Here is a 17288-nt window from a genome sequence, read left to right on the forward strand (position 1 = left end):
GTCAAGTCAGCACATCTGAATCCATCTTTCTGCCAGAGGTACTGCCAAACACAGCCCTCAGTCTGAGGGCTAAACCCAAGCCCTGTTTTGTATCCCTGCCATGCATAACAGTTGACAGTAGATGGGTATTTTGCACATGGCAGCAGGGTAAAAAAGCAGACAGTGCTACTGGGAAAATTACTTCACCAAGACACATCATAAATACCTACAGATGAGACAGAGGGAGCTGTGATGTGCAATTTTCATCCCTAATTTTCAAACAGATATTCTTTGTAGGCCAAGCTGAGTGGTGGAAGGTGAAGGACAGCCCTCTTGTTGGCACACAGTTTTCTTAGAAGTTACAGGACTTCCATTATATCAAATTCCTGCATATCTCCTAAATAAATCTTTGGTGAGCATAAAAATCTTTCCTGAGTGTAAAAACTGGTGCATTGCAGATTCTTCCATTGAGCAGGTCGCAAACAACCTTTTTGTTCCAAAACAAACTGTCTCCCTCTCCCCACCTCTAAAACTAGTAACCCTTTCCAGGTATTTACCTTAGCTGTTACTGTACAAGGATCATAATTATATGTGAGTGCAGAGTAAATCTATTTTTTCTTTCATCACAAATACTCATTCCAGCTGGAATATACAGAAAGCAAAGCTCAGCTTTGATAGTTTTAGTTGTAAACAACTTTGTCTTAGAAAAAGAAGTTATTAAAATCACCCCAGGAATCATTTTAGCTCTTGTCTGCTTTCCCCTGCCAGGTTTTTACCTGAAGGAAGAGCATGGGCTGGGTATTAGAGCAATCCTCCCCAGGCAGGAGGGCTCAGCAGAGACTTGCATGAACTGTTCTAAGAGGTACACAGCATGCAGCAGTGAAACCAGATGCTGCTTAACTCATCTTCTGTTGCTCACTCCAATTCCAAACCCCCTGGATTTTGAGAAGAGTACAGAGGCAGGATTTCTGCCCAGTTAACTGCTCAACTGCTAGCAATGCAATTTAGGCCTGGCATCAAAACAGATCAGAGCTTCATTCTCAATGCAAGTGACTCAGGGTGAGGACAAAACTAAAATCTGCAAGGGGCAGCTTCACCTCTGACCTCCTTTCAGCAACCTTTTTCTCAGAGATGCATATTCAGACTGAAAAAAGCAGGGTTAACTTGTTTCAACAAGTGAAACAGTATTTTTTTTCTTCTTGGATGATTTCACCTCCAAATATAAAAGGAAGATTTATTTGCATCACTATTAGCGTTTCCAACCATCAGAGAATCTCAAAAATGCTCCCTAATGATGTTCTTTCCCAATACTTGAAAATTTAAATAAACAACAGCAACAAAGACCAGACCCCCAAGCCTTCCCTCACTTTCAGTTCCTTCTGATATTTTCACATATGCAGGCAAAAAAATCTCTTATTAATGCCACAAAGCTGCCAGAATCCAAACTTTTGCTGTGTAGTCTCCTTAACAACTCTCATTTAGAGTGAGCAGGTGGCAAGAAGGAAGCAGAGCAAGAGAAAAGACAATTATTTTGGGAAAGGAAGTGGTAACTGCTACTAGCCTGTCAGAAAGCATGAATGGTGGAAATCTGAATCATGCTTTTACTGGATGAATGGGCTAATTCCAACACATTGCTATAAACAACGATCCTTTAAAAGGATGTAATCTCTCTAACAGGAAAAAATACACCTGTTAGAAAAAGAGCAGGATCTGAAGCAGAAATGGAGGCAAAACAGAGATGGGCCAGCTTGAGTTCCTCTTCCTGTGACATTTAGGTGCTGGTCTCCAGGGCCTGCATCACACTTTGTAACAGAATTACCCCATTGCAAATAACACTTGAAAGAAGGTTAGAAGCTGTCAAGTTGGAGTTAGGAAGAAATTACAGCTACATTTTTAGCTTTCTTGAATGGAGGCTCCTCTGACTAAGTGCTGCCAAGATGAAACCCTAGCAAGTAAATGACATATTTAGAGTGTGCCTGTTCACTCACAGAGGTATTACTACAATGATAGGGATTGTGCACCAAGGAAATTTTATGGCATATATTTTATGGATGGCTTGCTGACACAACTTAGTGTGCAGACAGGAATTAAGAATCTCAGCATTAGCAACAACCTCTCCACTGCCTGCAAGCAGAGGGCAAGCTTCTAAGCTAGCAGCAGATGCTGAGTGCCTGTGAAGTTACAGTTTTTAAATGATCTTATTAGTTTTCAGTGTTTAAACAAGTGACTTTATATCTTTTGCTTTTTTTCCTGTGTCTGCCCATCCGGCCCTCATTTGAGGGTGACCACAGTGGTTTCTGCCTGCACAGAAGGGATGGCTCAGCTGCTCTTCTGGCAGCTGCTGAACCAACACAAATTACAGCTTGCTGCACTGAAGTATGTGGAAATTGGTGTCTATCTTAGTACATGGGACTGCAACCACGGTGGTGCAGCAGCTGCCTCCCAAACAGCTGAGCCAACCCTGCAGCAAGGGGGAAAAATGAAAGAGACGGCGAGAATGACTTCAGCAGCCCTCGGGTGAAGCACACTTGACTTTATGCTGAACTTTGGGGAGCTACACATCTCTGGCTTCCATTTCTCAGATGTAACGTGGGTAGTTTCTCTCCCACACACTTCCCAGGAATGGTGCTACACGGATATGTGCATAATTCTGTAAAGAATGCCACAGAAATCTGCAGAATGGGTGCTACAGCTGATTATGCAAAGCCCTTGAAGAACACACACTGTTCCACTTGCTCCATTAACAAAAAGATTCTCATACAAGTTATAACTTTATGGCTACAAATGAAAAAGAGCCCCATCACCTTACACATACTTTTTAATTTTTAATAAATAAATCTATTAATTAGTAAATCACAAGAGAGGTATGGCAACCTTACTTAGGGAAAAGAGCAAACACTATTGCTATGCCTTCACCTCTGCACTAGAGCCATTCCTAAGGAGCTCTTCTGCAAAGAGTAATTTCAGATATCACTGTCAGATGGGAGGCCTGCAGTTGCCATGTTATCCACATGCTTCCCTGGGACAAGCTTGATATTCTTATCAGCTCTGCATAGCAATTTCTCTACCAGATACTGCAGCTGCCTCTGCTGTGCCTTTCAGCTTTTGGTGTCCGCTCCAAAGCTATTTTAGTGCAGTTGTTATCTGTCCTGCTTGTGATATGTCCTGGCCACCACCATCTGCTTCTTGCTCTGTACAAAGATGTGCAATGGTTCCCTTCACTAATGTGTCCTCTGGCTCAGCATCTTGACATAAAGCTATTCCCACTGCTTGCTATCAACCCACTTTTTTTCATTAGCAGGAATTCTGTAATCATGACAAGAGACATTTTTAACTAGGATGTGAGAACAAGGGAACTGCCTAGGGCACTGCAATCTGAGATTATATATGACCTTCCCCCCACTCTCATCCATACTCACAGAAAGGGCACTGCTCAATTTTTTCCTTCCCATTGCATGCCCAGTTCCTTTGCCTACACACTCTGTGACATCTGTATTCACTACAGCTGTAGCTCTTACGTGGAGAAGACCATGTAGATATCTTGTACTTTTAATATATTCTTGTCAGGCATATATCAAATAACACACTACAAGATGCCACTTGCATCTAAAACTGAAACAAAATACACAGCAAGGCAGATACCAAATAGCAGAGTCATCCATTCTCGATGGCCCTCAAGAAAAATCAAGAATGTTACAAGGCTCCATTTAAAAACCTAGTACTGGGATTTCCAGCTATTGAGATGCTCAGAGAAGTCTAGAAAATCTACTCATTTTTGCACATGGTACAGAATAAGAAGAAGGCATTTAAATCTTAGATTTTTAAAAGTCTTTCTAGTTTGTGAAGGTATAAATATTCATTGCCTGCTGCAGACTGGCTGCAATATAATTCTTTATTCACCTCACCTAGCCATATACCTGGAGTAAGTATTTTGCCTACAACACAATGTAAACATGATTAATACCAGGCTTAGTTCCAAACAAGAATGAACATTTATTCATATGGCAAAACAAAATTATCATTTAAGGGTGCATTTGGAATACCACAAACAAATCCAGTCAGGGCTCTTTTCATGTTGCTCGTCTTAAAGTATTTTGCAGTTTTCCCTCCTAAATACCCAATTTAGCCCTGTTTATTTTCAGACTTCCAATCTGTAATCTAAGACATAAAAAAGAACCTTATCTGCCTTCCTCAGATAAGGAAGAGTTAAACAGTCCTATTGACAAGTACAAATAAATATACAGTTCAATGTGTTAATTAACTATCTACAAGGATGGGATTTTCCTTACTTGTGTGCAATATACTCGCAAAATAAAATACTTAGTTAAAAAAAAAAAAAACTAGCTGAGTCTGTGAAATGAAAAATGCCTTATCTGCTCTTTACCTTGGATAGCAGCTATCAAGGCTGCTTTACTATTTACAGATGCATGTTTATTCCTCATAGCTACTTCCCCAGGAGTGATATTTTTCACAGCTGAACCAGGGAAGAACTGCTCCTAAGTCTCACCAGCCTATGTGAAGGAAAGCTTCTTGCATAGGCTGGGAAGTGAAAGAAGAGCTCATCTGTGTGTGAGAAGGAAGTGGTTGCTGCCTCTTCATTTCTTTTCCCCAGAAGAGCTGGAATGATGCTCTTTATGCAGCCACAGGTGGGGCGGAAAAGAGGGGGAACAGAGCCAAACCTGGACTTGGGGAACCACTGCAACAGAGCCTTTGTCTGTCCTTTTTAATACCTATCTTTTCTTTTGCTTTGCCTAAATTTCAACATGGATAATTATAGCCAACAGCAGGCAGACGGCTGCTTCTTTTAGGAATGGCACCCTGAACAGGCATGAGGTAAGCTACAGAAAAACCTGTTATTCGGTGCTTGTTGTGAAAACATGAAGCAAAGGAAATTCCAGAGGTGAGGTAAAACATAACCAACTAACAGTTCTAAACCAGCATGAACCACTTAGAGCCATCCACAAGAGCTGCATTCCTACTGACCCGCATCCAGCAGCTCTCACCTTTTAATTTCAGGGCTACCTAGTGAGTTTAAAAACACAGCCACATAGCTCCCTGTGGGCCATGCTCCTCCAGCAGCATCCCATAACCATCTCCCTGATATTTGGATAAATCCTGGTGTTTGGCAGTCGCTTTGCTGGAGGCATTTACACACAATGCCTGGGCTGCGCGACCTCCACATGCTGTGGTGGTACCCACCTAGCCAGGCTGCTCTGGCAGGGTGCTGCCCTTGGAGGGCTCGCAGCTCAACTGATTGATTGATTGATTTATTTATTTCTCATGGTTTTTCTTACCTAGTTGGGCGGCCCCCTCTGCCGGGTACTCGGGGAACTGGCCCTCGGAGGGGACGCTGACCGTGCGGCGCAGGCAGCGCCCGCGGGAGGCATCCTGCGGCTCCGGGATCCCTTCTGTAGGCACCTGCAGAAAAACCATGCCAACAGCTGTTAACTCGGCACCAGGCCACGCTGTTTAATATGCCACCTTGATAGGGGACTTCATTATCTGCTAATAGCTCTCGGGCATAGTTTGGCATTTGTGGCTTCAACACAAAATTCCAGCGGCTTCCCGGGAAAGCGCAGTGGCGGCGAAGAGCACGTTCAGCCCAGCGATGGGCACGAGCAGGTGCCAGCAGCCTCTGACCGCCCCCCGACTAATAAAGCACTCCTGCCTTTCCAAACTGCTTCCCCAGTGCCAGACCACGGCTGCTTCCACGCTGGCAAAGTCAGGCAGAGGCTGCTGCTCAGATGGTTCCAGGCAAAACTTTGAGAAAACAAAACTTGCGACAGCTACCTGGTGGACAAAGGCGCTGCGCAGGCAGAGAGCCTCCTCCAGAGATGGAGACCACTGAGCAGCACGCTGATGGCCATGGCCCAGCAGCTCCTGGCATGGTCAGGTAGTAACTGAGCTCAGGATTGGTGAACCACTGGATTTGTGGTTGCTACAACCCAGAGAGACGTGCCACCTGCAGCCACACAGGCAACTGTGCTGCTCGGTACTGCCCACCACGCCTTCTCTGGGGGTCACCACAGCTCTTGGCACCTGTTACAATCCTGAAAACTGTGGCTGGGTGGGGCTCCCCTGAACCTTCCACCAGCTGGAAGAAACCTCAGGGATGAGGGACATTCAGCACCCAGGGACTTGAGGAGGCACAAATCATCTCAGTGGACTTTTGATGAGGACTTTGGTTCCAACAGTACAACTGCAGTACATGCAGCATGGCAACTTCTTTTTGTATGGCTACATAACACACAGCTGGCACCTAAAGAAATAGAAGCCCCTGCCTATTTCCTGTGCTGCTTATCCTTTGATATCTTCCATCAACTCTGAAAAATGAGTATTAACAGCAAACAAAAAGCTATCATTCATTTGCACTGAAGGTTGTAAAAGATCTCAGAGACATTGCATTATTTAGAAACAGGCTGCACACTACAATGGCTCTCAAAACTAGTTCTGGCATTTCCTGACTACTAAGCACTTAACATTCTCTTAAGGTAATTTTTTAATGCTTTACTATTCTGGTCTAATTGTCTCCTTCAAACAGTGCCCATTTTTCAAAACAAGTTTCCCAAACTCCTGGTCCTTATTCTGATCAGACTATTGTCTACTCTGGTGGTTCTTATGGGTGTATAAGCTCTTCTGCAAAAGCACGTTGGTAAATTAAACAGAGACTAATTTTGTTGATTTATGCCACATATGTTCAACCAAATTCACATATTAAACTTTCAGTTCTCATCTGGAAGTTCTATTTAGTCTTAATCCCTTCTAAACATGCTCCTGATCCTCTGCTTCTCCCGATTCCTTTCAGAGAATTTTTCGGTGGGATGCTGTGAGCCAGACTTCCAGATCAGCTATTACCAGTCATACCAGACACCTGCTTCAGCACCCCTTAAACCCCTGCCACACTCCTGTCACAGTGAACTCATTGCCTCTACACCCACCTGCTTGCTCTAGACCAATACAGCTACTGCAGCATTGATTTCCCCACTAAAGTAACTCAAAAAGTGACCCTTAAGTCTGACTTAAAAATGCTTTGTTATTTACAGTAAAACTTCTACAAAACCACAGTCTCGACTTATATTGACAAAAAGAATTAACTCCAAGACTGCAGGACCAGTGTTTATTGCTTAGCATGAGACCAGCCTGCTCTAAAAAAATACAGCTTTGTGAACAAGTAAAACCAGCTTGGTCAGCAGCTCTGCATCTCTTGGGACTGGGCTCATTTTAAACACTTCTATAAAGTGCTCTGTGGTCAGACAATGGATTTGTGGATGGAAGGCACCAAAACACAAGGAAGTGCACAAATAAATACCATGTGAAGACCAAGCTGGACATCTGCAACCTTCCCAACACTCCTGAGCCCCCACCACTCTAGCAGGCAGCTCAGCAAAAGACTGAAGGGAATGACAGAGCCTTGCAGAGTCAGGACTCTAACAGTGATTCAGTCTTTCAGCTATTTTTTTCCCCCATTCAGCTTTATCCTCTTCTTTCCCTGTTGAGAGTTCACCAACCTGTGAATTCTTTGACCCTGAACTGACACGCTGAAGCTGCTGGTTCAGGACTGGGATCTGAGCAGTGTTAATTCTGTGATACAAAGGTACACAGGGACAGTCCAGATGCTGATCATTTGAGCAATCTTAACAATTTTCATCACACGTCACGCTTCCATGACAAATTTCACAATTTAATGAGGATGGGTTCAGAGCTCAGACTCTAAATCCTTGAGCAGCATCCCAACTCACCTGCCACTGAACATACTTTTGAAGTATAAGAAGTTTGTATTGAGGATTTCTAGCAGTTTGATGATGAGGGAATTTCAGAAGAAATAGGAGTAAGAGCTTTCCAAGCATTCAATGCCTCTTGAAGGCAAACTATAGTCTCTTTTAAAAAACATAGTCTCTTTTAAAAAAAGCATATGAAAAAAGAAGTCTTCATTGCAGATAAGATTGTTCAAGACTGGAAAGAGTGGTTCAAGACAAACTTGAGAATTTGCAGACTTTTCTGATCTAACAGTCAGAAAGTTTGGAATCATGTCAAGTTAAGTAATTAATTTTAATTTTTACCTTCCTTCAGAAAGTTAGAAGCTAACTAAAATTTTGACATGGAAATCCACTTAAAAAATGTTGACAGCAAACATTTCTCTGAGCTTTTAGAAATGAAATAATTAAACTTGCTTGGGAATTAAGGCAAATCTTATTATGGGTTCAGCTTTCAAACTCTTATTTACAGGTGAAACATGTTTGCTGTAAGACCCCCACTGTGACAACTCCTTTGAAGAGGGCAGTGAGGTCTGGGAAGAGCTTCCCCTAGGGCCCCATGCAGCAGTGTTTGCTCCCTTGGGATCACCACTGTGATCACCATGCTGGTGTCAGTCACAGGAGATGGAAGAGTAGGAAAATACATCCCAGGTGTGCTACTGCTGCTGCTGGCCTCTGTCACCAGCACCAGTGAGCAGTAGATCTTGTCACAGTTCATGCAGGTCTTTGCTATCCTTTGCCCTTGATTAAAAATCAACTCTAAATCCAAGAAGAAAGATGAGGTTTGGGTGCAGGAAAGGGAAAAAGAAGAGTCTAACACAGTGAAAAATGTTGTTCATCTTCATTTCCAAGTGAACACAAGACTAAAACATTCTGCAGGACTGCAGCCAAGTTGCTGACAAAGCCCAGCTAAAAAGCAGTCCAAAGCCAGGTGCAGCCATTTGTCATTTCCCTCCAAGTGGAAGTCGTGTGCACAGTGTTGTGTGTCTGGAACCACTCCTCATGAACACTCATTCCCTTTCCCTGTTTAAATGGCTCTGATTTTACAGACATGTCTACTGTGCCCTCACAGCTCCTCCCACCTGATGGAACAGGTTTTCCAGAGCAGATGAAAACATCTACACCTTCCAGCCAGGAGAAACTATTCCTTGTAGAAGAAATACCTGATTTGTGTGGGCATCAATCTAGGCCTGTTTTCCTTGTCTTGGAAAATGCTGTTAAATATTATCACACAGTGTAATAATTGCACACCTCCTGTCACTCAGGACTCCTTATTTGCTAAGTCGTCTCCCACGTTCCTACAGGGATTCATTTTCTTTCTACTTAATTTTTAGGCATTGAACTCTTCCTTTCATTAATAATTTTCATTCTTCAGTCTCACCTATTCTCATTTTATGAAGTTGACAAGGTGTCAAGTAATTAATGTTTTTCTACACTACACAAGGTGATACTGCCAGACTATTTTTGTCTAAGTAATTACAGATATTTTTGGATCAAGTTGCACTTCAAAAGGCCTCTGATTTTCAACCTACTCTTGCTGGGCACAAAATTTCTCTTGCATATACTTCATTCAAACTGCCTTGACAATAATTCCATAGTGGTGGGACACTATGAGAAATTAGTTTTCTCTACTACACTGTTTATTTCTGTACTCTTCTCTTGGTCTTAAAAATCTGCAATTCATAATGCTGTATTTTAGCAGCACTAACTGAAAACCCCCCAAATTTAGCATTATAAGTGAAACAGTGGAGAATTCTTGTTTATGTTTTTCACTTTCCAACTTGGACACACATACTTGCGGAAGGATATTACAAAGCAGTATAAACACACATTTCTTTTCCCTTCCAGACTCACACAGGCCAAGCTTCTTGGATTTTATTCCACAAAGTAACAAAGCAGATGGACAGAGAATAAAATAAGAGGTTTCAGACTTACACCTTTCAATTTATGTCAGCCTTGCAATGATGCAAGTACTCCTGATGCCTCAAATTTGAGCTTTCATATTTTCCAGATTCTGTTCTACATTAATGGGTAACTCTGAACTTCATATAAAGTATTAGCAAGTTCTCCTCACAGTTTAATTAGACAAAACAATCCTTTTCCAGCCCCAGAACCAAGGACATCGTTGCAGCTTCAGGCCCAAAAAGTAAAAATGACGGTGAATTGAGGAGAGCAAACTGAGAGGATGGGACTGCATAACCTGAAGCTGTAACTGGACAATTAACCCAAATATGGAAATGGACCAAAACTTACAAAAATGTGAAAACTCATGGGATTTATCCTGGGTGTAGCCTCAGCCAGGCTCTTGTACTGCCCAAGGTATATCCTGTGAAGACCTTTTAATAAATCCCTACTTTATTCCATAACACTGCCTAGCCTCTGTCCCAGGGAGCCTCTCCAGGCATCCATCACTCCCTCTGGGCTGCAAGGGCACTCTGCTGTTGCCATCTCTTCCTTCTTCCCCCACACCCTTCTCACTCACTGGTGGGTATCCCTCTGTCCTGAACATTGTTTCTAAGATCCTCCTCAGCACCCCAAAGGAATTCTGCCCTACTCGTTCTATCAGTAATGACCATGTTCAGAGCAGGAATCTCTCCTGCTCCTCTTGCCTATCACCTGGTTTGAGTCAACAAAACGCTTCCTCCAGCAGCACCTTTCCAATAATTTTACTCTGAACACAATCTTTTTTTTCTTAAAGTAACCTCCCTCTTCTTTGTTCACCTGGTCTTTGCTTAGGCTCCGTGCACCAGTGGTCCCACCCAGGATCTTTTTATGATTCCCCTTATACAGACTTTTCCATCATCATGCTCTTAACAAGCATCTCACCCCACTGCTGCCTTAGGCCTTTGTGCACTCCTGTTTCTGGATCACATTTCATGGAGCCTCTTTCAACTCTGAATGACTTGCCAAGAAAAATTTAACTGTGTTGCCTCCCCTCCCTTTTCTCAGGAAGATTGTAAAGGGATACTCCTAGCTCAGAAAAATTACAAGAAAGTGTAAATCCAGAGTATCAGTCCCATGCTCTCTCCTGACTGGCAGCTCTACACGTTGTGTGTTTATGTAGGGGACTGTGTGTCCAGACTCAGAAGCCAGACTAAACCAACCCCTTATTTTCCTACTGAACACTCATGGCTCTGCAAGGAGTTCCCTTTTTCCTTTCATTTCACAGTAGTCACAAATGACTTGAAAATCATAATGGCAAATCTGACTCGAGCTACAGGCTTCTGAAACAAATCCCATTATCAGCATGTGGAGTCACACCTGCACCAAAGGCATGTCTGCTTGGCCCATCTGCGAGCAGCATTTCCCAAAAGAAGCTATTTCTCATTGAGGTAGGGCAGGAAGATCCCTTTGAAAGCACACTGCAAGAATTTACACTACTGTTTACACTACTGAGGTTATTGCTACACTTAAACCTCAGGCCCTCTATAGTCTATATGGAATTTCCTCAGTTTTTGACAAAAACCAGAGTGTATTTAAACATAGAATATAATGATGTGATACATTGGACTTCGTACATTTACTCCTCAGGATCTAGTCAAAAGCCTCATCTTACTCCCAGCAAAATACTTTCAGCTGTCTGTGGTAGGAGAAATAAGACCTCTTAAGTGCATGATTACCACCTTCAGGTAACTATTTGTGATATGAGCCAGTGTTGTTTCAATTACATTTCCTAATGAGATGCATCCTTTTGTCCAGCTATGCTGGTACAGGACTGTTTTAGAAATGATTCTCACATCTCCTTAAATTTCTTCAGCGTATACTTCAATTCCTCAGGTGTCAGTCCTGTCAGACTAGAAAAGGAATTACATAGTAAACAAATACCATTAAATGGGCCTTCCATTTTGCCTGCGTTTGATCACCTCTCCCACACATCAGCATTAAAGCTGTTCCCTTCTAATAACTCAAGTCCTTCTCTAAACCATTTCCTCCCACTCTCCCTATGCAAGGCAATATTTCATGGCAAATAAACCTGAGGACAGCTGACTAATATTTTGTTCCACACCAGAAACAGGTCTCACTCTCAGGCTGTAACAGCCATATACAGAAGCTTCAAAAGAATCAAGAAAAACCACAAAAATTGGGGTCATTGCCAAATATAAGAAACTGTGGTATTAGACTAAAACTCATGGATAAAAAGCCTTCACTTTTCCCTACCTTTATGCCTGCACTGACATCAAGAGGCAGGTTTACACACCTGTGGTGGCTCTAACTACCATTAAAAGAAGTAGTAACATAGGAAGACACAGTGGCAGACAAACACAGGCTGCAGAACTCCAGGAGGGAGTTTGCACTTTGGCTGCTGTTACCTCTTCTGTGCCAGCTGGATTATAACTGTGTGCACCACCCCATTCACACACAGGATAGCTTAGCTCCCCTTTTCATGGAATGGGAAGGGCTTGGAAGGGACCTTAAAGATCACCTAGTCCCAGTCCCACCTCCCACTAAACCAGGTTGCTCAAGCCTTATCCAACTTGTCCTTGAGCGTCTACAAGGATGGGGCATCCACAACCTCCCTGGGCAGCCTGTTCCAGTGTCTCATCACTCTGGCAGTAAAGAATTTCTTTTTAAATTCCCTTTGCCCTGTTGCACGTTTCAAAGGATTTGTGAGCGAAGTAAAGGGGAGATGAAGAAATCTGCCCTCTCCTCTTACAATAAGGGCCAAAGGGCAGATACTGAGGCACCAACATGAGCTTGTCTCACCTCCTTCTCCCTGTTGAGCAGCACCAGCTGGCTGTCTGTCAGGATGCAGTATTTCCTCTCCCATGTTGTCATCTCAGTGTAGGGGGACTGGCCACAGGACAGTCTGTGGGTGGGTGGTCCTTTCACATCTGGCAACAGAAAACCACAACGTTGTTAGCATGTGGCATTAACCACCTTCTTTGCTTTCACAGTTCTGCAGTGAGATCTGAACCAAAACTGCACTCTGTGCTGAGTGGGGTCTGTTTCAGCATTTTAAAAGGTGAAATGCGAGTCCTGGGAGGCACCCATATGCTACGAATATTTATTTACTTATAGCATGGCTTACAAAAATGGCAGTACCAGAGATGAATATGAATGTCTTTGTCAAAGGCTGAAATATACTGAAAAGACCAAGAGCTCTTATGAAAACTTAATCTTCCTTCCACTCCTTTCTCAAAGGGGTAAAGCCCTGAATGTACTCTAAATCTTAATAAAGTGGATTATTTGAGACTAAGGATAGAGAGATATAGGAAGACAGGGATCAAGGAAGGCAGGCTTGAAGAAGGGAAGGAAAAATTCAAAGGGATGGGCATTTAATTGAGAAGGGCTTACTAGCACCTTTTGTTGGGGAACCTACTAGATGAAATTGTGCATTTTCATTTAGCCACAGACACTACAGCGACAAAAACTCATACTTGAAAAAAACCAAACAACCCCCCCCAAAAAACAAGAAACCAAACCATAACACATCCTGTTTGGTTCCCGGTCCTGATCTATTAAAATTTATTTTGAAATCAATTTCCCACAGGTTTCTCACAATTGAGTTGTATATGACATTGTGCCTGTCACAACAAGGTCCCTTCCAACCCAAACCCTTCTAGGATTCTATGATTTATCTCTTTACAAAGTTTTGATATTAACTTCTGATTGCTTTATAAGATTAAGTTTCATTTTTATCTTGCACTCTGGTTCTATACAATTTGCTTGCAATGATCTAAAAATCACCCATTCTCAGTGTAGACACTGTAGATCCCTCAAGTTCCAAGGGTCTAAAACAGACACTGCAAAAATCCAGGGACTTCCTGCACAGGAGTTCAGGACCTCCTTGAGCTGTTTCAGGAGTGAAGTGAGTGTTCAAACCCGAAATGTTTTGTAGCACTACCTGCCTTTTAGCACACCTAGCAGCACGCACGAGATAACACAGCTGCTTCTCGTAGCTTCTCCCCAGCATCACCACTAGAGGCCAGCGAATCCTCAATCATCCAGCACCTTCCAGGGAGAGCCAGCCCAAGGACTAAGGAACCCCTCCAACCTGCTTCCCTCCTTGCAAACCCTGCTCCTGCCCCCTCTTTATCAAAAACGCTGCAGCATCTTCATGCTCTTCTCCTGCATCATCTTCATGCTGTCTTCCTGCAGCTTTGCCTCTGCATTGCAAGGGATGTGTCAGCTTCTAGAGCCAGGCTTGGAAGATGGCTTTCAGTGCCTTGTTCAACCTCGTGTTGCATCAGGAGTTTTGTGATTGTTCAGGAAAGTGCTTGGAACAGGCAACCTTTAAGCAAGAAAAAGGAGAGAGCTGCATGGCTCCTACTGCTCTGAATAACAAAGAAGGGCACCTTTGTGCTCTTAAAGTCAGGTAAAATAATTCAGGGAAGAAGCTGAGGTGCAGAATCAGATTACACACTGTTACTTCTGATACAACTCAGTTTGTGAGAGTGACAACAAATCCCATGTGTCTCAAAATTGCCCAAAACTCTATTTAAGCATAAAGATAATTAAGGGAAACCACCATAAGCTCTGTGAAGAAAAAGTGCATTTGTGCAAACTCCCGGAGCACAACAGACTCTACCACAAGTTATGTATTAGTCCATTTTACAGACATGAACCCTCCAGGTAGATTTTTGGCATAACTGCAACTCACATTTATCACGGTGTCCAACCAAAAACCAAACCAGATGTAAAATAAAACCACTGCTGCTCCTGCTTTGACCTTGGCTTCCCAAGCAGCACATGAGCCCTACCTCTGCCTAAGCATGACAAACCTGACAGAGAGTAGAGGAGAAGGATGAAGCCATGAGCTTCTGGTATGAGTCTGCACCAGAAATGGGAAGATGAGAGCTCTGGTGATCGGGTCTCCTGGATAAGGAAAGCATGTGATAAATCAGCAGGGGGAGAAAAGGATGAAGGCTGCGTGCTCTGTCCTCCTGATGTGGGTGGGCTGGCAGTGAGTGCCTCCAGCTGCTGCACTGAGCAGTAACCAAGGAAGCTGCATTTGGAACTGCTGGTAAACTTTCTGATGGCAAAAGAAAACCCTCCTGGGCCGTCAGCTCCAACGCAGAATCTACAGTCACGACTTGCCCAGCCCCAAAAGATCTTTGTGTTATAATTTCTTCTAACTACAGGCCTTGGCAGGATACCATCCGACTGATCCATGGGCTGCACAAAGGATTTAAAGAACAGAACGACTTCTTCCACTGCAATAACAACTCCAGGACTTAACTGAGTCATCAGGCACTGTGAGCCAGCCATGGCTCTGTTGCCAAGTGGGTTGGCTACGTCAGAAGAGCTTTCCACAGGCTGCTGGCAGAGTGACATGCCATGTCCGTGTCTGGAGCTGTCAGTCACCCCTAGAGAACAGCACAGTGGTAACATTTTGTGTTTGCACCAGTGTCCTTTTGAACACCAGTCGGGGCACAGCCCAGCACCCCTGCAAGCCTGACCATGTGCTCTCTTCAGCAGGCTGGTTTTGAGAGCACCGGACCCCATAACTCCAGTCCTCCCCTCAGGCTGATGCTGAGAGCACGTGGCAAACTCCACGGATGTGGAACGCGTGTTCCCAGAAAACTCACAGCAACAAGCACCCCAGAGTAGCTTTGGTGCACCAGTCTCACCGATTTAAATTATTTCTCAGCTCGCCCTCCTGCATGGCTGATATCTTTGGAGCCTCTCACAACAGCTGTGACTTCAAAATTTATACTGCAGTATGTTACCAGTTTAGACAGAAGACTCTCTGGGACTTTGCACAGTATCACATACACGCTTGGTCGCCTCACAAACCCTGTTCTGCTTTCCGGTGCTCTTCATCTTCGGTTTTCATTTTACATTCTTGGCTCCAGCTTTTCACATGAATGTAATAAAACCCACCAACCTCTTCCACTAAAGCTCCATAAAACTAATTAAGCACCATGCTTTGAATTGCTATAGAAGTGAATTTCAAAATGTCCATGTGTAACGAGGAGCACTGAATCTTTTGGGAAAGCGTGCAGGTCAGGATTGTCCTTTTTAACTGTGGGGCTACTCTCTGTCAGCTCACACAGCAAGGCTTGAGCTTTGGAGATGAATGATCCCTCACTGGTAAATGCAACTTCAGACAGGAGCTAGAGAAGAGATCAGAGAGGTCTGATCATCTGAAAGCTCTGAGTTTGCAGATGTTACATGTGGGATGGGCTCAGGCAGCCACACACCTAAATAGGCAAGTTCTGGTGACAGAAGATTTCTCTTGGGTCTGATGCAATCCCTTCATTCTGCAGCACTACAATGAGGCATTCAAGTAAGCAGATCAGCAAGTCTACACATAGGATTAAAGGTCAGGCCTTATGTGCCTTCAAATGCTAATATCAGTTAAGTAACAGCTTGGAAAAAATCCCCTTCTTGATACATCCCTGCCACTGCCTCCTGCCACATCCTACATTGCTGAAGACTGGAAACTGTGTTGTTTTTCCTCAGGGCTCTGAAATGCCACTAGCCATGTTATAAATATCCACAAAGCTCCCTTTCTTTCAGTCAGATGACAACTTGTACCTTATTATTCTTGAAGTACAGGGCTTATTTTTAAAGAAGGGGAAAAATAGAGGGGCAGTGATTCCATAATCACATATCAACAACAGAAGTGTTGAGTGGTACAGGGCGAGGAAACATGGAAAGCAGCAGCAGCCAGTGCCAAGCTAATCCCCACAGACAGAGTAAGACATCTCAGGAAAACTCATGGCAGTTTAGTAGTATTTATGGAGCAGAGCAGTCCTATCAGATGGGAACATTTCTGAAAGCTTCCATTGCAAACATGCAACAATTATTTTCCTTAAAATTCCAAATGTGTTCATGAGTGGAGAATATTTTCCAAAAAGCAGGCAATGGGCAGAATCATAAAATTATTTCCAAGAGATAATGGGTGCTTCAGTGTCTTTTAGCCCCCAACAGCTCTCCTACAACCAGAAAAGAGGCATCTTGTCTCCTCAGAGCTAGTGAAAAGGACAGAATTACCAGAAACCAAGCCAATAAAACTACATTAAAGGCAAATTCATGCCTTCAATCTCTGCCAAAAAGCACTCTCTACTTACCATCAATAAAAACACAGAAATAACCCTCCATCCCAGTGATGACAAGAGCACCCCTGGCACGTCTCAGAGCTCCTTTTTCTGAACTGCGCCATTCCTATGGTGAAATCAAGGGCTAACCGAAGTACTTGCCAAATTTTCCTCCACTTTATTAGGGTCCGTATTCTGTTCCTAGTATTTCCAACAAGGAGCTGCCAAGCAGCTGAGTAACTAATGTTGTGGCCAAGTTTGTATGCTGGGAGGAATTTTTTTCCCCTGAAGAGAGATTAGCAGGAGCCCTAACACCTTTTGACAACAGGTCTGCTTGCCCAATGTCAATGTTTCCATAGTGTTTTATGTACTTACCATAGAGACAGGATGAAAGAAAAGTGTTTTAGGTAAGTGCTGTCATCTGAGAGCTTGTCAGAACCTCAGCCTACCCAGCTGTGCATGACCACACAGTCCAGTTTGAATAATCATCAGTTCCAACCTTGATAAAGCAAGCTGAAACAAGCCTTACTACTGACAGGAAGCTTCAAAGAGAAATAACAACTACAAGTCC

General features: G+C 43.4%; 1 protein-coding gene across 12 annotated transcripts in view; it reads right to left on the reverse strand.

Moving 5' to 3' along the window:
- RASAL2 (RAS protein activator like 2) overlaps positions 1-17288 on the reverse strand; it is a 161972-nt gene that overhangs the window by 68185 nt on the left and 76499 nt on the right. For 11 of the 12 annotated variants that reach the window (XM_030279570.4, XM_030279569.4, XM_030279572.4 and 8 more), the window contains 2 exons: positions 12438-12565; positions 5274-5397 (listed from right to left, as the gene is read on the reverse strand). In XM_030279570.4, the coding sequence (XP_030135430.4) occupies positions 5274-5397; positions 12438-12565 (252 nt within the window). Of the gene's footprint in view, positions 1-5273; positions 5398-12437; positions 12566-17288 lie in introns of those variants that run through there. The other variant, XM_072932970.1, reaches the window with a different exon arrangement.

This window comes from Taeniopygia guttata, chromosome 8 (genome assembly GCF_048771995.1).
Source record: "Taeniopygia guttata chromosome 8, bTaeGut7.mat, whole genome shotgun sequence".
Classification (NCBI taxonomy): Eukaryota; Metazoa; Chordata; class Aves; order Passeriformes; family Estrildidae; genus Taeniopygia; species Taeniopygia guttata.